General features: G+C 41.2%; 1 protein-coding gene across 4 annotated transcripts in view; it reads left to right on the forward strand.

The window, feature by feature from the left end:
* Nucleotides 1–556: 556 nt before the first annotated feature.
* Nucleotides 557–22,204, forward strand: part of DHX35 (DEAH-box helicase 35) — a gene marked incomplete at its 5' end in the record, with an annotated part of 28,668 nt that continues 7,020 nt past the window's right edge. For 2 of the 4 annotated variants that reach the window (XR_014226905.1, XM_082292742.1), the window contains 18 exons: nt 579–618; nt 2,008–2,141; nt 2,519–2,611; nt 2,771–2,848; nt 4,433–4,537; nt 5,405–5,466; nt 6,099–6,168; nt 7,221–7,280; nt 9,233–9,345; nt 9,512–9,608; nt 10,703–10,861; nt 12,129–12,339; nt 14,032–14,156; nt 14,598–14,652; nt 19,529–19,624; nt 19,973–20,067; nt 20,658–20,735; nt 21,879–22,008. Coding sequence is in view for 3 of the 4 variants with exons in the window: in XM_082292742.1 (XP_082148868.1) it covers nt 579–618; nt 2,008–2,141; nt 2,519–2,611; nt 2,771–2,848; nt 4,433–4,537; nt 5,405–5,466; nt 6,099–6,168; nt 7,221–7,280; nt 9,233–9,345; nt 9,512–9,608; nt 10,703–10,861; nt 12,129–12,339; nt 14,032–14,156; nt 14,598–14,652; nt 19,529–19,624; nt 19,973–20,067; nt 20,658–20,735; nt 21,879–22,008 (1,801 nt within the window). Of the gene's footprint in view, nt 619–2,007; nt 2,142–2,518; nt 2,612–2,770; nt 2,849–4,432; nt 4,538–5,404; nt 5,467–6,098; nt 6,169–7,220; nt 7,281–9,232; nt 9,346–9,511; nt 9,609–10,702; nt 10,862–12,128; nt 12,340–14,031; nt 14,157–14,597; nt 14,653–19,528; nt 19,625–19,972; nt 20,068–20,657; nt 20,736–21,878; nt 22,009–22,204 lie in introns of all 4 variants that reach the window. The other 2 variants (XM_082292744.1, XM_082292743.1) reach the window with 2 other exon arrangements.

A 22,204-nucleotide genomic window follows, 5' to 3' on the forward strand; every position in this document is an offset into this window, starting at 1 on the left:
CTTAAAGCTCATCTCATCCCACCCCCTGCCAGGGGCAGGGGACACCTTCCTCTATCCCAGCTTACTCCAAGTCCCGTCCAACCTGGCCTTGGACACTTCCAGGGATGGGCAGCCACAGCTTCTCTGCGCCAGCGCCTCACCTAATCCAAAATTGCACCTTAATCCCTCACGGGCCACTGCTCCTCAGACAACCACGGCAGCGATGCCAACCCGCGCACTCGCATCGTAGTTTGCCGGACATTAGACGTTACTAAGTGTTAACAACGACTCCATTGTCTCTTGGTTGCAAAGATTTGGCGCTGCGGACTGAGCGAGGGCAGACAGAGAACCCGTTGTTATTGCCGGGCCGCTTCAGCCGCTCCCGCGCTGCGGGCGGGGCCGGGAGGGGCCGGGAGGGGCCGGGAGGGGCCGGGAGGGGCCGGGAGGGGCCGAGAGGGGCCGGGAGGGGCCGAGAGGGGCCGAGAGGGGCCGAGAGGGGCCGGGCCGGGAGGGGCCGAGAGGGGGCGCGGTCTCCACGGCAACGCGGGGGGCGTCACGTGGGCCCCGCGCTCCGCTTCCGGCTGCCCTCTCACCCCAAGATGGCGGCGCCCGTGAGGCCGGTGAAGTTTTGGAAGCCGGGTGAGGGATGTGGGGGGTGCGGGGAATGGAGCCCCGACCCGGGCTGGCCGCGGTGCGGGATACGGGGGAGGGAGCCTCGGCTGGCCATGGTGGTGAGGCAGTGTGGGGGACAGAGCTTCGCCCTGCCTGGCGGTGGTGAGAGATGCGGCGAAAGCCGGCAGCGCTGCCCCCCTCGGCTCTTGGGGGTCGCTGGAGTGTTTACAGTGAAGGGCGAGAAGGCTCGGAAAGGAGGCTTGGAAATGTTTTACGAGGAGCGGCGGAGGGAGCTGGGTTTGCTTAGTCTCCAGAAGAGGAGGCTTAGGGGTGACCTCATCGCTCCCTCCAACTCCCTGACAGGAGGCTGTAGTGAGGTGGGAGCCGGTCTCTTCTACGGTGTGTGCCGTGAGAGAACCAGAGGAAATGGCCTTAAACTGCGACACGGGAGACTCAGATTAGCTATTATAATTTTTTTTTATCGCTGCTCGGGTGGTCAGACGTTAGAATAATGTGCCCGGGAAGGTGGTGGAGTCACCATCCCTGAGGGTTTTCAAGAGGCGTCTGAATGGTGCTGGATGATGTGGTTTAGGGGTTACAGTGCTGGTGCAGGGTTGGTGGTTGGACTGGATGAGCTTGAAGGTTTTTTCCAAGCTTGATGATTCAATGAGGGCAGTGGGGAAATCGCTGTCCCCTCGCTGCCAAAGAGCAGGGGGTGTTTGTGGCTCCAGCTGGGTGGTGCCCGCTGTGGGGTGGCAGGGGAGGGGATGGCGTGGGTGGTTTGTGGGGTGGGTGTGCTGCCCTTTGGGGAGTCTCAACGGGCTGTGAAGTGTGCCGGGGAATCCCAAGGAGTTCTGAGGGAGGAGCAAAATCCTGGACTTGGGTGGAAATAATCCTGGTGAACAGCAGGGAGAGCAGCTCAATGGAGAAGGACCTTGGGAACAATCACAGTAATAGTTAATTTGTGGTAAAACTGCTTGGCAGTTCTGAATAGGGACTAACAGTGGGAGAAATGAAAGCAAGGAAATCCTACAAAATGGGGAATCCTCCTCTTTGCTCTCAGACTTTCCCAATTGAGTCTGTAGCTGGAGATGACACGTTCTGTTCTTGAGATCAGTTTTTGTTTCTAGTTCCCTCGATTCCTCATTTTCAGGTGTCAGTAGTATTGTGGTGATTTGCAGCAGGAATAAATCAAATTTCAGTTCCTGAGGTAAGTTCAGAGCAGAAGAGAGGGCTGTATCCCTTGTTTATTGTTAGTATTTCGATTGCTTTCACAGAAAGCTTGTTTTTTGTTTTTTTTTTTAGTATGCCGCCACCCATGATTCCTATTAGTATGAAACGTATTTATTTTGGCTGTATTGTGATACAGCAGGCAGTAGTGTATTGTTCCAGTTAAAATTCACTTCTGTCATGTAGGCTCAGAAGGTCCTGGTGTCAGTGTCTCGGAGGAGAGGCAGAGTCCTGCTGAGAGCAGTGCTGTGACCATCATCTATAACCCTTATGCTTCCCTCTCCATTGAACAGCAAAGGCAAAAGCTGCCTGTTTTTAAGGTACAGAAGTTCTTTTTGATATATTAAATGCATTGTATGATGTCTGGCTTGTCTGTCTTTTTTTTTTTTTTTTAAAGGCAGTATAAAATCACTTTGCAACATAAAGTAATAAATTTATGACTTTGCTCTCTATTTATTGGAATTTATTGTCCTGTTTGACAACTGTAAGTGACAGTTTTAAGGGCTTTGTTGATGTATATTATTCACTACATGTTGTACATGTCATTTAGAGATTTTAAAGGACACAGCTTTTGGCAGTGAACTCCATGTAATAAGAAGTTACTGTGTCTGCCAGATATGTAAATATTGTCATTTTAATTGTTTTCTTTTTTTTGTACAATCTGCTTTTTATATTTAAATGTCATTTTCTCTTTCAGCTAAGAAATCACATACTTTACCTAGTGGAGAATTACCAGACTCTGGTGATTATTGGGGAAACAGGATGTGGAAAATCAACGCAGATTCCACAAGTAAGTGTCTGTTTAGCTTGGTAAAATCAGGTGTTCCCTCAGGGGATTTTACATGGAATATTGAACAGAACCAGGTCAAAACACAAAGTGTGAGTGCCTAACACTTTGGTATAACCACAGCATGACCAGTGCCTCTCTTATCCCCATTCTTGTTTGCAGTACCTGGCAGAAGCTGGCTGGACAGCTGAAGGAAGAGTTGTTGGGGTGACACAGCCTCGTCGGGTCGCTGCTGTTTCAGTGAGTGTCCAAATCTTCCCAGCCTGTTGTCATTATAACCTCCAGTTTATCAGCAGGTTTTGCTCAATAGCAGGAATCTGCATGAGCTCCTGAATGAATAGATGTTTCTGCTTATCTTTCTGTAAGAGTTGCTGGTGTTACACACTGAATTCAACCTCATTAGTGGGTCTGGCCAAACATTTTTCAGCTCCAGAATTGCAGATGTAGAAGCTTTGAAGTAAAATTGACTGATGTCAGCAGAACTGTGTACGGAAGTTAGGGCTGAGCTGTGTTTGACTCAGAACTAGAACTGTGCTTGTGTGACCCTCAACTTCTTTCACAAGGTGAAACAGTGATGTAAATCTGCATACAGTTATGCAGCCAGTGGAAGAAACAAGAGGTTGTGTACCTCTTTCTAGCAATTCATAACTAGGTTTTTAATCTTTTTTTCTGTGTTTGTTTTTTGTTGTTATTACGGGGTGTGGTTTTTTTGGTTTCCCCTTGTAAAAATGTCAGGCAGAAGAAGAAACAGCTTTATTGTGAGAAATTTTTGCATGTACATATTCTGTCTTGGAGAACGTAATGTCAGCTGGATGTGCTATGAGGGGGAAAAGAGGAGATGCTGAGGGCAACGACTTCTCCTCTCTGGTAACAGTGTGCACAGAAAGCATCCAGTGCTCCTTGTCTTCACAACTGCTGCCAGCCCCTGACTTAGGTGAAGTTTCTGCTGCAGCATTCTTTTTATACAGAGAACTGAGGTGCTGTTTTATAACCCGCATTTTGCCTGTTCTCTGTAATGCAGTAAATGGTATCTACAACACACCAGCATCTACCTCTGGTAAATACTGTAGAATCCAGTATTCTTTGACCAGATGCAGCCTGGTTAAGGGAACAGTCTCTAGCAGTGCTCTGCATCTTGTGCTTTGGGCAGTCTGCCTGCAGTGTCCTCCCTTTTCTCCTTCATAGGGCATCCAGCTGACAGAGCACAAGTTCTACAGGAGATGTTGGGAGTGCTGCAATGATTTCTCACAGCAAACTCACTTCTCTTTTCCCTTTCATGTCTTAATGCGTCATTTTTAAGCCTAAAATAGATTATTCCATTCAGGCTTAGTACATAGATACAGCAGGGTTTTTGCTCGAGACTGTTGTTGCAGACTCCCTGGACTGTGGCTGTTACAGCAGATGAGAAATATAACTGGTGATTTATTGCTTTGTCTTGAACTGGAAGTGATATTTTATTTTAATAGATGACTTATCTGCTCTCCCATCTAGAACATGGGGGTTGTTAGAAATAAAGATAGCTAGTTGCAAAGATATATTCAGAAATTCCTGAACTTCTGCTTGCATTACTGACAATTACCCTGGATTCTTGGGCTGAAGGTGATGGGGTGATAAGATTCCAGCTGAAATCATGAGTTCACTGCCTGTAGGTATGGCTTAGAATGTCACTCAAATGACTGACAGTAGCTTCTTGTTGGAATTCTAGTGGGACTAATTTATGTATTGTGGAGTTTTATTGTGTCTTTAGATGTCTTTGTAGTTTGTAATGACACAAGACTGAAGTGTGCTGAGCTGTTTCTTGCTTCTGAGGATCTCTCTTCCCAGGTTGCAGGCCGAGTTGCTGATGAAAGAGGTGCAGTGCTGGGACATGAGGTTGGATATTGTATTCGGTTTGATGACTGCACAGACCCACAGGCTACAAGAATTAAGGTGAAACATGAACACTGTGTGGTTACTCTGAAGGAATTAGTTGAAACTCTTCAAGTACTTTTGCAAAATTATTGAGAACCTTGTGATGCCCAGTCAAGAGAGTAGGTAACATTTCAGTTTCCCAGGTGGGCACCCCAAAATTATGCATCAAATGACTGTGGTGATCCAAACCTTAATAAAACGAGTACCTGTTCTGTTCTGATAGTCTGACAAGCACCATTTTAAGTCTAAAGGACAATTCCAAGGTATGGCCAGCTGTTGGTACGGCGCTGGTGTGACCTGTGTGTCACTCAAAGTCATTGGGAAAGGCTGCAGTGAATCACAGTTAAAAGTATCCTCCCTACCCTGAAAATAGATTTTGATTAAAAGCACAGATAAAACCCAAATGAGTAGGCTAAGAGACAATTTGGTAGATTAAATAGCAGCTTTGCAGCTGTTCTTCAGGGCTGTGAGCAATGTTAGTGTTGCTTTTGTTCCTCCAGAAGATGTGTGCTTTATTTGTGCTGGAATAGCAGTGATGATGAATGAGACAATTTGCTTTATGATTTTTTTTTTTTCCAGAGGCTGGTGTTCCTTTTACAGTGAAAGAAGTGGAGATGTTTGTTCATTAAATAGAGCTGAACTTAATTTTTTTCTTTTATGCATGATGGTTATTCATTTAGAGTTGGACATATGGAGGGTTTTACCATCAATTCTTGCTTAGTTCAAGACCACAGTTGCAGTCACAGTCTAATTTGATAGATCATTAGAAAATTAAAGGCAAGGAAGCATTCAGGCAAAAGCCTAGAAAATCATCTTTAAAAATCAGAGTTAGCTGAGACTATCTTTTAAGGATTTTTCTACATTTTTTTTTCCATTCACTTTTAGTTTCTAACTGATGGTATGCTGGTGAGGGAAATGATGGCTGATCCTTTATTAACAAGATACAGGTAAGAAAACATGGAATGAGTGCTTGCTGAAGTGCAATTTGGTAAAAACCTGCATTTTTTTTACCTGTTACAATAGTGGTTTTTGTAAATTATTAGTGGTTATTATAAATTAAATACCAAAAAAGTGAAAATTACTGTAGAAGTTTGACTTCTTTATGTTGTAAAGACTGCTAGTTGATCATTGCAACACCAAAACCAATAGGATTTGATTCTATAGTTTTGGGACAAAAGCTAAGTGGGGGCCTTATGGAGTCCGAATTGTTTCATTTCCCAATTTTAAATTATTTTTTCTTCTTTATACTAATCAAAAAAAAATCAACAACAAACAGGCTTTTCTGATATCCAGAAGACCTATGCAGTACAGTAAACATAAACTTGTTTTCTTCTACCCCTTTCCAAAAATTAACCGAAATAGAGAACAGTGTGTATGTCCCATGTGACGTCAGGTACATTTTTCTCCCTGCTCCATTGCTGCAAGTTTTTTTTTAACTTCCACAGTTTCATAAGTGGCTGTGAACAGTAAAAATCCAGCAGCAGACTTCAAATAATGGTGTTTCTAGAAGACAGGGAGACACTGATTCTAGTGTCAGTCAGGTAATTTCTGAAACCTCATCTTTCTGCTTTTTTCACAGTGTCCTCATGCTGGATGAAGCTCATGAAAGGACTCTTTATACAGACATTGCCATTGGCTTACTAAAAAAGGTAATTCTTTTTTAATTCACGGTTCTCTGTAATTTTAATTTGGTAATTTTATTATAGCTCTCTGTAACTGCTTTAATTTCCATCCTTTTCATTAAACCTCTGATCCTGATGGCTGGTAATTGAGGGAGTGTGATTGCTGCTTCCTCATTTATCCTGCAGCCTATTGTACATACCCAGGTATTTTCTTTGGTTGTCTGACGTTCAGGATCCTCTATTTCTTCCCCCTGATGCTGAAATCTCTCCTTAGCTGATAGTACCCAAAATACAGTGTTGATTCTGCTGCTGCTGATCATGTGAAGTGATCTGATAGGGGCTTGTTGCTGACTTTCAACCTACTAAAGCTCTGACTCCCACCAGAAATTAAGAGTAAGTTAAAATAACAGACTGAATGCCCTTAAAATAAATACATAAAACCCCAAACAGTCATCAGGTTCTGAAACTTATGGGATGATATGGCTGTGATGCCTTTTCCTGATCTTAAAATCAAGAGTCAAACACAGTTAGAAGGGGAAAAGGGATTTTACTTTGATATTTATTTTAAGGATCCTTTGGTGCACCACATCCAGGTCAAATGCACGCTGCAATGCCCACCCTCAAAAGATCTGGTATAACATTATAGGTGTTACTATTTAGCACATCTATCAAAGATTCCCCAGTGAGAGGCTTGAATGAGCCCCCCTCCCCAAGGAGCCTTCCCTGGATGGTTCTATCTTGGTTTACAGAATGTGTTCTGGAGAGGACCTTGGGCTCTGGGGCACACTGATCCCTCCCTACGAAGCTTCTAAAATGTTCAGTCTCCCAGCTTGACAAACAAGTGCAAGAATGTAGGCAAAAAGCACCAAGAATACAGAAGTTGTAAAAAGGTATAACAGGGGTATAAAAGAAAAGGCAAAAAATCTTCATGGCATCAGCTGCTTCATTCATCATCTGTCTTGTAGTTTAAAGTAGTTTTATAGAGAAGTTTCTGGTAATCTGGATTCTCTAATTCTTGGTTCTAGTCTTGTATTTCAGAAAACACTTTTTACCCTGGGTGTTGTTGGTTTCTCTCCCAGGTTCAGAAGAAGCGTGGGGATCTTCGCCTGATTGTGGCTTCAGCCACCTTGGATGCAGAGGTACAACTCAGAGATTTGGGTTGAAATGAAGTGACATTAGGTGGCAGCTCCACTGCTATTTGTGTACAGCTTATCCTCTGTGCTGCTTGGGAAGCATTGCTGCTGCTTGAGTGGTTGCAGGAAAAAAAATCTGCTGTAGATCAATTGCTCTGGTTTTCATGTTGTATTAGCAAACTGTTTTGGATGTGAATTTAAAAATGAATCTCTTTTTTATGTATTGATGTCTTTTTTCTCCTTATTTGTATTTTTTATTAAATATGTTCTCTTGGCTTAATTTATTAAGAGGCATTGATTTAGCTCAGTGTTGCTGATAGAAGTAATATGAGGCAATTACACACAAGTAAAAATAAGTGATAAATGAATAGATTTGATTTCAGTGAGATCGTACTAGATCCCTGATTGACTCGTGGCCTGTGAACACTTATGTAAACTTAGTAAAAACATCATTAATTTAATTTTGAGTATGAACAGAAGAAGATCTCTCTTAGAGCTGAGCAGTGTTTCACCCAGCCCTGTGTTCTGCTTGTAGCAGCAGCAACAGGAGATGCTGTTTAGGGAGAGCACGCAAGCCCGTGCACCTGCTGTGGGTCTGTTCTCTTTGAGCTGCCTCAGCATCTGCAGTAGTTGTAACAGAGATATTAGTCAGCACCTTCCTGCTGTTTCCCTCTACTGTGTGTTTATGGGCCTGCTGTTTGTTAATTTGTCTTTGAATCTGCTCAATGAAGCTGCAAGTCTCCAGGACACCATGTGAGAATAATTTTCAGATGTTTGCCACCTGTTATATAACGAAGTAGTTGGTCTAAGTTCTTTCAAACCTATTCGTTTCATCAAGGATCTCCTAGTTCTTGTACTGGGGATTTGTGTTTAAGAAAAGCACTCCCAAAACCAGTTTTACATTTACTTTGTGACCTTTGATTCTGTAAACTTCAGCTGTGTGTTCTCAGTTCTCAACTTTGTGCTCCCCAAGAACAGCCTTTTCAGTCTCTCTTCATATGGCAGCTGCTCCATCTCCTGCATCATATTCATTCCTCATCTCCACTTTTCCTAACTCGTCTGTCCATAATAAGATGCGGTGGTGAAAGCTTTCATGTGGTGCTGAAGATGTGGGCACACTGAGATTTCCTTTAGTGACAAGTATCATAGGCCATGAATGTTGGTAGTGTCCTGTGCTTTGGTAGTATTTGCACTTCTATATATTCTGTATGTCACAGTGCAAAATTTTAACTCCAGAAATCACATTTCAAATAGTTGACAGTTAATATAAAATGAGTTAATAGGAGCAAAATGATTGGTGTGACCATATAAACATTTTTTTAATACAGAGAGTTGATGGTTATCTCTACAATGCCTGTAAAAGTTGAAATGAGTTATTTGGGTTCTTAAGTTCATCCTCTTGCTGTTATTTATTGGAAATACTTCATGACAATAAATCTGAATTTATGAAGGTGTCTCACAATTCGTAAATCAAAACCTCACATAAATCATGCCTAACTGTGCTTTTATTAAGTGAGATCTTGGTGTTCAGTAAGAGCTGGAAAATTTACTTGCTCATCCAAAAATGGATGAGAATATGCAGACCCTATACAAATCTTTTTGCACCAATCATTTCTAAGTTCTTAGCTATGACTTTGCTAATGCGATAAATCCAGTTAAAAGATTCTTTATCTTCTTTTTCTTTATCTTTCTTTTTTGTATCAGCTGATATAATTAATGTCCCTTTTCAATTTTTACCTCTCAAAGTAATAAACACGCAAGACTTTTTGTGCTAAATGCCTGAACCCCAAACAGAATGGAAGGCAACAAAATGAAACTTTCACATTTTTGAATTGACATTGTCAAATAGATGAAGTAAACATCCAAGTAGTAGTAATTTAACTTCTTCGTGTCTTTAGGTTTTTCCCTCTATTCCTTGAACTGTCAAACTGAAAGTGTTTGTTTTTATTTTAATGTAGAAATTCAGGGATTTCTTTAATCAGAACGATACCGGTGACCCCAGCAAAGACACCAGTGTGATCCTTACTGTGGAGGGAAGGACATTTCCAGTGGACATCTTTTACTTGCAGAGGTGTGTTCTTGTCTGCTCTTGGCAGTAGTGAGAATGTGCAACTGTGATATCATTTTGTCTAGGTTAGAGCTCTGGTGTCCAACAGCTGCTCTGTTTGTCCCTTCTGCAGGGGAGGAGTCTGTACCTATTTTTCTGCTCACGTCTCTGCTGTTTTCTCTCCCCATAGCCCTGTTCCTGACTATGTAAAGTCCACTGTGGAAACTACAATGAAAATTCACCAGATGGAGAATGATGGTGATATACTGGCATTTTTAACTGGCCAGGTATAGACATAAGCAGTTTTTTTTTTTTGCTTTACAGTGCTGTATTGTGAGCTTTGCAAAGCTGCCTCTGTCTCCTGAGGCTTTCCTTAGTTGTACTTACTTTATTCTCAGTGAAGATGACAAACATTTCTGTACTGATGGGAGCAAAACTAGGCCAGTCCCAAAGATGTGAAGACAATATATGGCCTGAATTTATTGAAGCTAGAGAGGGATGATAGTTTTTGTCATTTAATACTGTATTTTCTCAGCTGTGGTAGTGAGTAGAATATTGTGTGGTTTGTTGGTGCTAGTCACACATACCCAGCTGTTAAAATGACAGTGAGTCATCATTAATACTTAAGGCAAATGGATTCACATTTGTTAGGCTTACCATCTGAAGTGTTTGACAGAAAAACAAATTGCCATGAGATCAAAATGTACTGGTCTCTTCTGCTCTATTTATGCTTGTCAGCTCACTTTGCAGTGGGGAAGAGCAAATGGGAGGTAACTCATCATTTCTCCAGTGAGGAGCCACCTTGAAGAGCTTCAATAACATCTTGCGTATTTTCAAAAGCAATTCCTCATCCCTGTTATTGATTTAACTTTGGAATAATGAATTTGGTATTTTATGAGGCATTGTTTGAACATTTTGTTTTCTGTCTGTAAGAGTGAGGTGCCACAGCTGAGGTTAAACGTGAAGTTTAGCAAGAGGTGTTAATGCTGTGCCTGTGCCATTCCTGATCCAGGCCCGCAGCATTCTACACTGTCAAAATATTTTGACCTCCCCTTTTGCTCTCACCAGTTGAGACAGACAGGAAAATTAACCTGCTTCCTTCTGAGGTTGGTTCAGTCCTTCCCCTGTGATTTTGCTCGTGTGCTTGTGGTGTGACGTTGACTCAAATAACAGTGAACATAAATAGGCATGTCAAACTTTATTTATTATTAATAGGAATTTATCTAAGACTATTACAACATGGAGTGAGCTAGTCAAAAGTCCTGGAGTTTGGACAATTACAATGGTATTATTTTGGTGCAGTTGTTGTGTCTAGGTGACAGGAATGTGCTGTTAAAGTGAAACCTCTCTCATTCTGTGCCCTGTGCTGCTCTGGCTCCAGGAGGAAGTGGAGACTGTTGTTTCCATGCTCATAGAACAGGCTCGGGCCCTCGCTCGCACTGGGATGAAGAAGCACCTCCGTGTTCTCCCCATGTATGCCGGGCTGCCTTCTCCTGAGCAGCTGAAAGTGTTTGAGAGAGTCCCTCACACTGTCAGGAAGGTGAGGCTCGTGTGTGAGTCTGCTGCACTCAGGTTGTGTTTATCAGCTTCACATCATGGGACTATGGTAAATGCTCATTTGAGGGAGGCTTTCTGCATCTCCCATCACTGCCTGTCAGCTTTCAAACTGGGAACCCAGAACATGTTCCCTGGCTTCCCTTTTCATCTTTGATCACTCCTAGACATGTCAGTTCCAGCTCTTCTGTCTTCACATCAGCTCTGCAATTTTTAAGTGTCTCCATACAAGCTTGAATTTGTCTTCATTCAGCTGCAGCTTCTTACACTCTGAACTCCTCTGCTTTTATCTTTTTCTTTCTTTTTGTGGTCTAAATGTCCATGGCTGTTTTCCACCAGTAGTGGAAAAATTAGTGACAAAGTGGGTAAATACTGTATTTTTATCTAAAAAACAAGTTCAAACTTACTTGATTTTAGTGCAAAAAAAAAAAAGCTCTGTTTTGACTTCTGCAAGTCTTGTTTGGACATTTAGTGTCAGAAAAGTGTATCATTGGATATGATTAGTGCTTTCTGCTTATGCAGAGCCTGTGTTTGGGCTGAAATAAGCTGACAAAACTACACCAGAGTGACTTGTTATAATTCTTGTGCCTACTGGAGTTTGACAAGTGAAATTGTTCATCTGGCATTGAAGAACATTTCATATAAATACTTCCTTTTCTCTCCAGGATATGACATGAATCAATTAACTTCCAAAGTTTACTTTTTAATTTCAGGTGAAATAAGGATTTCCCACTGTTGTCTGGGAACAATTATTTTTTAATATTTTAGGACATACACATATAAGTGAATCTCTGCAGGAATGCTGAATATGGAACTCCTAATCAACTCTGTTCCCCTCCTATCCCCCACCTCATCTCAGTGTACAAAGAATAGTAACTGAGAAGCAGAAGGAAAATATCTTTAGTTTGCTACATAAGAACACTTGATTTACAGTCAGTTAATCCTTTTCTCTGCAAACACTGCCAATGATTTTCTCTGCAAACACTGCCAAGCTCTTCTTCTATGAAAAGAGAATAAATTTGAATAAGAAAGTGATTGTGAAGCTGTGAAAACTGCTATGCAAACTGGGCTTATTTCAAGCTGACAGCTCCTTCTGCTGCTTGTACCGTATCCTTTTGTGCTCCAGAGTGTGTCCTGGGCCCGCCAGGGCTGAGATGTCTCACATGGCTGATATCTGGGTGCTGGTGCAAAGGCCTGATGGGGTCATTGAGAGCAGGGAGCTCACAGGATCCTCTCTGTGCCTGTGCCTGCAGGTGATCGTGGCCACCAACATCGCTGAGACCTCCATCACAGTCCATGGCATCGCCTTTGTGATCGACTGTGGCTTTGTGAAGCTGCGGGCCTACAACCCCAAAACGGCCATCGAGTGCCTGGTGGTGGTGCCCGTGTCCAAAGCCTCGGCCAACCAGCGGGCAGGGCGTGCCGGCCGCAACCGCTCCGGGAAGTGCTACAGGCTCTACACAGGTCAGGAGCTTCAGGGGGGAGCTTCCTGCTGGGAGCTCCAGTTCTGTGCACTATGGTTTTAATTGTGGTGTGAGATTAAGGAAAAACTGTTTGTTCATTCATCGAGAGAACAGCATTTCCCTTTGTTATTCCTCTGGCTTGTTTAGAATTACCTCGTTCTTATGTGCTCAGCGTTAGAAATGGAATCTTTCTATGAATCAGAAGCACAAATGGAGCAGAGTCAGCAATTGCAAACCTGTGTTGTTAATGCAGTTCTTAAAGTGGTGAGTTTATTAAGAAGTTTGTTCTTTAGTGATTTTGGTTTCTGAGCAGTTGTTTCAATTTATAATACTTACCAGTGGTGCTCTCTTCTCTGACTGAAGTCTGCATTAGACCTTGCATTTAACAAAAGAGCTCTGGAAATCCTTTAGACGACTCAGAGAAAACTTCTTTGTCTCTCTTTTTTTCCTAGGAATAGCTGCCAACCCCAAATTCTTCCCTGGAATCAATGACCCTGGCAGTGCACAAAAATTACTGTTATAAATAAATCTGTTGGCCACCTTGTACTGTCCCGAAAGCTGCAATCAAAGTGTCTGTTCTCAGCTGCTTAATGAGAAAAGGCTTTGCAGCTGAACACTGCTGAACATTGCTGATGGCCTTCAGGTCCCCTCTAGTTTTACTGGAGCTCTGAGACGTTGAGAAATGAAGCATTTTCCTTTAAAATGTATATGTGCTTGCCAGCAGTTGCCACATTAAACCAAGCCATGATTTATGCTCCGAATTTATATGTATCCAGTAAGAATCAGGAGACAATGTGTGCTACACAATATCCCAAGCTTACATAGCTTTGTCAGTGTTTTACTGGAGAAACCATGGCTACACTGAAGATATTTTTGTGTGCTCAAGGACTGGTCTAGGGAGTGCTTTAAGAAGTGTTTTAAGGGAAGAAACAATAAAATAGAAAAGGAGAAAGTGCACTGAGTGAACAATAGCAGAGAAACATGCACTGTCTTTGTCCTAGGGAACATTTGAGATAGAAAAGGGTTTTGTAGAAAAATAGTTCAGGTGAAAATAAAGTAGAATGTGCCTTTTTCTTTACTGCAGAAAAGTTGGTTAGTGGAAGCTTACAGAGGTTTTATCCTTATATGGAGTATTTTTCCAGACTTGGACTTTATAGTGAATGTGATTTTAAAAAGGCATTGTTAAATAAATTGGTTTTCCATCCTTAATCTTTATTTAAAATATATATTTTATACTCTGTTTGTTCAAGTAGTTACAAAAATAGTGTTCTTGTACTGAAAGTGTGCTGGTTTGGAACTTTTCCATGTCTCTTTAAAAAAAAAAAAAAAAAAGCCTTTTTTGTAGTATTCCATCCTGCCTTTTATTTTCTGACAAAAACATTTAACAGAAGAGAAAGAAAACATTTCCAGATTTCTGTGAAGAATTTATAACATTCAATTCAAATTGAAATGTGGGCGGATCAACTACAGAATCAGCACTGTAGCCAAAACCATTGAATTTCTATTTAAATGAAAGTAACGTGAAATACAGTAATTGGAGAAAGATCATCTTTGGGTTGGAGATCATCTTTTAACACCTGTTAAGTATCCATATGTGATAATTTAAACTTGAAATGGGTATGATTCTGTCATGGTGACTGCACAGAATGGGACTTGAAGCTCAGTCCCCAGTTGTTTTTTTCTCCCACCCCAGAGGAGGACTTTGAGAAGCTGCCCAAGTCCACGGTCCCGGAGATGCAGCGCAGTAACCTGGCCCCTGTCATCCTGCAGCTCAAGGCTTTGGGGATCGACAACGTGCTCAGGTTCCCCTTCCTTTCGGTGAGTCCCAGGCTCTAAACACTGTCACCTTTCCTTGGGGTGAAGAGAGATCAGGAGATGACTTGGTGATAGTCCACAGAACCATTCACCATTGCCCTGCTGATTTGGAAAGCTCTGTCCCCTGTTAGGCAGCAAAGCATGTTGCTGGGAACCAATAGTGCAAATAATGTGTGTGACAACTTAGAAACGACCATTTATATTCAGAGTTTGGTGTTAAAATTGTTGAGAAGTCAAGAAAGTCTTAAAAAGACAAACTGTGAAGTTTTGTAGAACTGTAACTGCAGTCCCTTTGCACTGAATTTACGAACAAGGAAGAGTATGAGAGCTCTTCCTTCATTTTGCAGCAGAGAGTAGGTAATTAAGGATTTTGCAAAAGAGGAAGATCTATGAACTCATGTTCTGTGCTGATAACTTCAATCAATGCACATTTTCTCTTCACAGCCACCCCCTGCACAGTCGATGGTGCAAGCTTTAGAACTGCTGTACGCTTTAGGAGGTGAGATTGTAATGCTTTACTTTATTTGTAGCTGTATTACAGGAGTTGTGGAAAAAAAAATTGTAATTTGTATTTGGTGTTTAGATGGATATTAATCAAACCTGCATTTGAGAACTGTGCTTTGAGAAAGAAAGAAGCACAGCTGTGACTGGTGGAAACTTTTTGTTGGTGGGTTTTTAGAGTATACCTCAGTCTCTTCTGGATTTACGTTTTTTGGTTATTTCAGACAGGTAAGCAAGCAAATTGCAGCAGTAGAGTATAAACTAGAATTTAACTATTTAGATTGGGTAACTGAGTATTTTATAGCTATTTTCTCTGTATTTCCTTGCATTTTCATGGGAGGAAACCAGCTATTTGTCCTTGCTCGGAACAGGGCTCTGAGCTGATGAGGGTGTTTGTTCCCTGGCAGATCCTCTTTGTGTTCCTTCAGTCCTTACAGAGTGGTACGAAGATAAAGATGGGAGTTTGGACACTAATTAGACCAGTAGAGGAGTTAGACACTAAGTTTACCTGCATCCTGTTAGTTGTTACATACCTAAGACTTGGTGTGGTCATCTTTTATTTCATGTTACTGTGCCAGCAATGGAAACATGTAACACTTGCAGGTATAAACAAAAAATGTTGAAAGCCAAGATTTGATATCTTTTTCAGGATCAGACTGTTTGTAACAACCTAGAATTTATCAAGGCTGATAGTGCTACTTTGTTCCTTAGTGGGACTTTAAAAAGCATAGCGTGTCTATTGTAAATTTCCTGTTAACACGTTGCAGTCATTATCTGATCTTGCTGTGTGGGTGCTGGAACTCTGCCTGAGCACTGTGAGTCAAATGTGATGCCTGAATTTGCGAGAGCTCAGTCCCTGGAGGTTGTGCATGAAACCACACAGAGAGTGTGATAGTTTTCAAACTGCTTCCTTGCTATGATTTTGAAGGGTTGACTGACAAAAGTTATTAAGAGCTAATTTAATTGTAATTTTTAAAATAAATTCCGGTCTGTTCTCTGCTGTGGATGCAGGATGGGCTGTGGCTGAAGGGCTACGCCTGCTTTAGTGTAGTGCTTGGTGGTGTTTGTGCTGTTGGTCCTGCAGCTGAGGCAAAGTTCAAACCCACAGCAAGTCAAACTGTTCTGATTCTATTAGCTGTGATTACATGATACAACCACTAAAAAGACCCCCCAATTATCCCTAAAACCAGCACATTTTCTCCTGGATGAACTGGAACTCTGTTTCTCAAGGCAGTCTGTGTTGCAGTGCACAGCTTGCTGTTTTTTCATGCTTTTAAATGCATGCAGCTTGCAAAGACTCTGCTCTAATTTTAGTATTGAACTTGCCAGTTATGGACAAGTCAACAGATACACACAAACTTGTAATGAAAAGAAAAGATTAGTCTAACAGATCTTGAGAGGATAATTCAAAGTACTTTTCTACTATTTAGCTACTTAAAATATTTAAACATTCTGTTTCTGAGTTATTAATCACATTTTGTTCTCAAATTCAGTGGAGCCTGAACAACACTGTTGGCATATGGTTTAGTTTTAGGTGGTTCTGTGAGGAGCAGGGAGTTGGACTTGAGCCCTGTGGGTGGGTCCCTTCCAACTTGAGTTAGTTTTTGATTCTGAGTGTGTTCGTTCTGGTTTTATTCATTATGCTGCTGTTGGATAGTTTTAACACTCAGATCACACTGTAGTAATATGTTTTTATACACAGTTTTCAATTCCTTGTTGTGTGGTGAGTGGGATGTCTGCTGCCTAATTTTGTTTATAGGAAGAACTGTTATATTGTTGAGTTTTTTGACAGCTATTTAATCTTTTTGAATGCAACAAACTAAACAAAACAGAAACTTGACATGAGGCCAAGTAATCAAAATGAAGCTCTGTTTGACTTAAGCTTCTTGTTTGTAGCTAATTCAAAGTTGACAATGTTTGCTCCATAATGTAAACATGAGGCAGCATAAAGGAGATTGTGCAAGTTTTGGAAGCTTCCAGAGGTTTGTGGCGGTCTCACAATTGCTGTGTTGTAACTTGTGGCAGTCTGCTCTCTTTTTATTCTCATGAGCTGTAACTCTGCTTGGCCAGGATTTTGCCCTGTGCTGGTTGGGTTCCATCTCGCAAAGGAGGGTTTCACTTAAGGCACTTGGTTCTTGGCAACCTCTGCAAGCTTGGAACAAGGACTTTCACAGTGGCTCAGGAACGTGTTGCAAGGATGAATTCACAGCCAAAACCACCTTAGGGAAATGCAGAGGAAAGTTCAATAAACTCACTGATTAGCTGGGTGATGTTTTGGCAGAAGTGTTCTGCTCATGTAGCTTCAAAGAGCTCTTATTCTCTGTCTGCACAGCTTTGTAGCAGAGCAGAGAAGTACTGATCTTGGTGTTTCAGATGGGAAGAAATGTGTGTGATACACAGATTCACTCTCCAGTTTTTCTGAAGTATAAGGTTTTAGGTGGTTTATTAGGAAGATTTTATATAAGGTGCAGAGGTGAAGCTGCCCAAGCATTTGCAGGTGCAGTGAGGATTAAATTTCTCTTGTGGAAGTAGGAACATGAATTTCATCACTGGCCTTGCAGTCACATGCAAATGGGCAGTTTGGGGTCAGGCCCCTGTTGTGCCAGTGTGGTGCCAACTCGTGCAGGGCAGATGCTCCTAAGGCTGAGATAGTTGTGTTGAATAAACACATCACTGTTTTTAGAGGGATTATTTTTACAGTGGTGCAGACTGATTACATCAGGAGTCTCTCTCCTCAGCCTTCTCCCTTTGATGCCCCTTTGAGAGTCTGAGTTGTCAGTTGGAGTTTATTGGTTTTAAGCATAATTTAAAAGGTAAATAAGCAGGCAAAAAGTGGCTTTACTTTTAGCTTTATTTCAGGTCTTTGCTGAAGATTTGTTTGTGAGTTGTCACCTACCAGAAACAACCACTCTACCCAAGTTTAAAAAGGAGTGTTTTAATCCCTCAGCCTGTCACATTCTGGTGACTGGTTACTTGAAACATTTTAGTGTCATTGTACTTGAATAATCTCTCCTGAGCACGTTCAGTTTAAATCTTTGTAATATCTTTTTCTAAAATCTTTAATTTCCTGTATATATGCAGATTCAGTGGTTGCTTCCAGGATTATTTGAAGGAAACTTTTACCTATTCCAAACTAGTATCCATTGCAGGCTATATTCAGGCTTACTGCTACAAATACATCTGTGCACAACCCATATATAGATCATGCAAAATTGTATTGACATTTGTAGGATGCAGCAGAAGCCAAAGGATTTTGGCTTGATGCACCTGTAGAAAGTGGTGCATAAATATAGGGAAATGTCTCCTTTTTCCTACTTAGGAATGCAGTTGTCCTTCTGTATATGACAGCCTATCTAAGCTATTAATTGTGGTAGAACTTAAACTTCTCATGTGGCACTAGTCAAATGAAAGCTGTCATACATTAATTTTTGCAGTTGCTGTGACTTTGTGTTTAAATATGTTAGTTCATCATTGCACAAAAGCTGCCTTTGGTACCTGTTTCTGAGGAAAACACTGGGACATTATGTGAAGAGCCTGGTAGGTTTTGTTGAACACTGTAGGGGTGTGGTGAGTGAATTACTACATTGTCATGGGTTGATAGCATATCAAATAATAAACATTAGCTGGAGGGATCTGTGGGTTCAGATATGCTGACATGAGTTACAGGAGATCTCATTCCTTGACCTGATTTGTGGTTTTGCTTTTCTCTGTGAAACAGAGCTGCAGTGCAGCTGTGGCTTTGTTACCACCACACAGTCTGACAAATAATGTATTTATATTATGTGTGAGCCACGGCTGTGTTTCCTCAGGTCACTTTGCTGTGGTTGGTTATGCAACCTGCAGTGCCCCAAAGTCCTGTTTTTGGGCTCTCACTCATCCCTGCTTGTGTAGCCTTTCTCTTGTGCTTTGCCTACTTGTCATACCTCATGCAACTCAGCCTCTTGAGCTTTTCTTTTCTCTTTCAATTTTTACTCTTTGCTGCCTTTCTTAGCAAGCTTTTTTCTTATTATTGCTCCCTGTGTATTGTATTTTTTAAACTTTATGTCCTCTTGCACAGGAAATGCTTTTCCATTTAAATCTTTCCCTGAAATCTCAGCATAAAGCTCAGAGTTCGACTGTGACCTGGTGCTTTGCATGGGTCACCCATGCTGCAGGGTTTTGTCTGTAGGAAGCTAAACCTCTAAAATGGTAGATGTGCAAGGTTGCTCAGTGAGGACTGGGCATCACAGATCAAGCTATCAGGCCTCCCTTCTGTGCCATCTCCAGGGAAAAGGCACAGCTGGAATATGACTGACAGTTGAGTTGTTGATACATGAGGCAGACTAAACTGTAGAAAACCTTAATCAGCTGTACATCTCTTGTTTAGATAAAAATAAATTATTTTGCTCCATGACCTGAGTAGATGTACTCAGAAAAATGACACCTTACCCCCAGCAGTGCTTCCTGTTTCTGCAGTAATGCCTGTTCCATGTTTATCCCCATTTTCATTCTCATCTGCTTTACATCCCCATGAACAAAGATGTTGCTAAATATTTAAAAAGGGGATCAGAGGTCTGACAGCTAATATCCCCTCTGGCCATGGCATTGACTTGGACTTTTTTTTCTAAATTATTGACAGTAACAGTGAAACTTGCACAAAATTAAAAAACTTGTGTATTCAAGTATTTTTGGAAAAAAAATTCTGGTGATCCATGAGAGAGTAAATGGGTATCAAGGCTTGCCTTTAAGCTTCGTGTAATACACATTCAGCAACTCTAAGGTGCATTTGCTATATTTTAGCTTGTAATTCTGCTCTTTAGTATATTTTAAGCCTAAAAGAAGCCTTGCTGTACAATTGTGCCTGTGTCCCAGCTACACTTATTAATGTGCTGCAGGTCTGGATATGCACTGCCGATTAACAGAGCCCCTTGGGATGAGAATAGCAGAGTTTCCTTTGAATCCTATGTTTGCAAAGATGCTTCTGGAATCAGGTAGGAGGAAAAAAGTAACAGTTTCTTCATAGTCATGTAACTGTTATGTATTACTAGATATTTGCTAAACTCAAGACACACTGTATTTCATCTTGGTGTGGTCTGCAGTGAAAAGAATTGGTTCAGCTCAGGGACACCTCACATTTAACAGTGTAATAAGTCTAACACTTTTGTCTAAGTTTTCCATTGAAAACATTTAGACTTATACTAAAAAAAAAAATCCAGGAGTTTATGTATTTTTGTTTTAAATACTGTAAAAACATTTTCTGCTTCTTTTTCATTTTATTCTATATGGGGGCAAGTTGAATGGAAGATTTCCTATACTGAATTTCTCCATTTACTCCTCAGGAAATTTTGGCTGCTCCCAGGAGATTTTGACAATTGCTGCCATGATGCAGATTCAAAACATCTTTGTGATCCCTCCAAGTCAAAAAACTCAGGCAGTAAGTTCAGTTGTGTTTCATTTTCTGTTTATTGCTTCCACATTTCTGGACTTCTGGCAGGTATTTTACTGGTGCCTATTACAGACTGCAACTTAGTGTGAAAATAAAACAAAGTCTGGAATTGTATCTATTTGTTGTAGGTGAAAGAAGAAATCAAATAACAGGGGAACCTAAGGGAGTCTTTCAGTAGTGCTAAAAACCTCCTTCTGAGGGCCAGAAACATGAAAGGTTAGAAACCAGTACTGGTCAGTGTAAGGGTTTGCAAGAAAATCCCCCAAAACCTTCCCACACACCACTTCCTTTTGGGATGAACAAAACAGGAAGGATGTAGCAAATTCTTAATAGGTAGCAGGAGCCTGATTTTAATGAATGGAGATTCTTTATCTGTTCATTTTTCTAATTTCAGTTTTAGAAGTGTTCCTGAGTATAGGGGAGCTAGTAAAATATTGCTGTTGTCCAGAGGAACTGCCCTAGATGGGTAAGAACTTTAATAGTCCCCAGAAAATACAGAGCTGAAGGGAACTGGGCATGTCAGACATGATTTCAGCAAAAATCAGTCTTCCTTTAATATGATGTTTCTTGTTCTGCAGGCCAGGCAACACAGAAGGTTTGCTGTGGAGGAGGGTGACCATCTCACCATGCTGAATGTTTATGAAGCCTTTGTCAAAGTAAGTCAGTTCAAGTGGGTGTGGATTTGCAGGAATGGGAGGAACTTGAGGTTCTCACTTCTGAATTTGGAAGTTCTGGATACAGAGTCCTCAAAGCTGTGGACTTACCAAGCCTATCAAGTGATAATTCTACATTAAAAGATTCTCTGGTCACCATTTGCCACAGACCCTCCATAGTTCCTTTGAACAGGGAGTAAAGACAATTTTGTTTGGGTTACAGCATGGAAATCACATGGGTAGACAGCTGTGTTTTCAAGGAGACAGGGATTTTGTGTTGGGGCTTGGGGAAAACAAATATCCAATTTTCTAAAGAAATTAATATTTTCTCATGTTTTACTGATTATAATCTGCATTTAAATCTAGTAGTCTTTTTTCTGGTGTTAAATTAACGCATTGATCTTCATACCCTGTTTTTCATTGACCTTATTGTATTTTCCCTAAGGTTTAACACCAACCTTAGTACTGCTCTGTAAGCTGGGGTTTATTTAATAATTTTGAAGTGCTACACCTATTTGGGAGAAGTGTATTTTGCTGGTATAAAGCACTTCTGTAATAAAATACTTGCAGCAGTGCTGAGTTGAAGCAGTATAACCACCCAAGTGTTTAAACATGACTTTTCTTCCCCTAGCCACAAAGCAGCCAGGCCGGCACCAACTGAAATGTTGCCCTTCACATTTCGTATCTGTGTAATTCTCTTAGAAAGAGTCAGATGCAAAAGGTCTTGGAGTGAGTGCTGGCTTCTGGAGAAACAGCTCTTTGCAGAGAGAAGACCAATGAAAACAGCACTGAAAAGGTTGTTTACATTTTGAGGTTAAAAACAGACGAGTTTATGATCTGACAGAATTAAATGGAATGACTGATGCTCTTCTCTTTGACCACATATGAAGAAATGAAGCACATCTGTTTGAAAATACCCCTTAGCATTTGATCTGCTACTATTTAGAAGTTGTTTGAGACACATTTTTCAGTTACTAATGCTACATACCCTCGGTAGTTGCTCTGTAAATAGGTAATTTTCAGGGAAAACCACAATAAATGCGTTGTAGGAGACAGAATTAAAACAGAGCAAGGCTACCCAGAAGAGACTGGGTTTGCTTTGCTGATGGTATCTCATTGCAATTTTTTTCTCTTCTCACTGTACAGCACAGCAAGAGCTCCCAGTGGTGTCAGGAACACTTTCTGAACTACAAAGGGCTTGTTAGAGCTTCTGTTGTAAGAGAGCAGCTGAAAAAACTTCTCGTCCGCTTTAAAGTGCCAAAGAAGTCCAGTGAAGGTGAAATTTTTTTAAGCTCTTGTCTAACACATATTGAAGGTAGTTTCTAAACTGTCAGTCTGCTCCCTGCTTTTCTTGTAACCTCTGGAGTATTTTTATCCTGGCCTCAAAATAACGTTGATTTAGACCCTATTTTTTTCCTAAAAATGGCTGCAGCAGGGCACTTTAGCCTATTTGTACAGTTAAATTTTCATTC

Source organism: Coloeus monedula (assembly GCF_965178545.1).
Source record: "Coloeus monedula genome assembly, chromosome: 17".
In the NCBI taxonomy this organism is placed as follows: domain Eukaryota; kingdom Metazoa; phylum Chordata; class Aves; order Passeriformes; family Corvidae; genus Coloeus; species Coloeus monedula.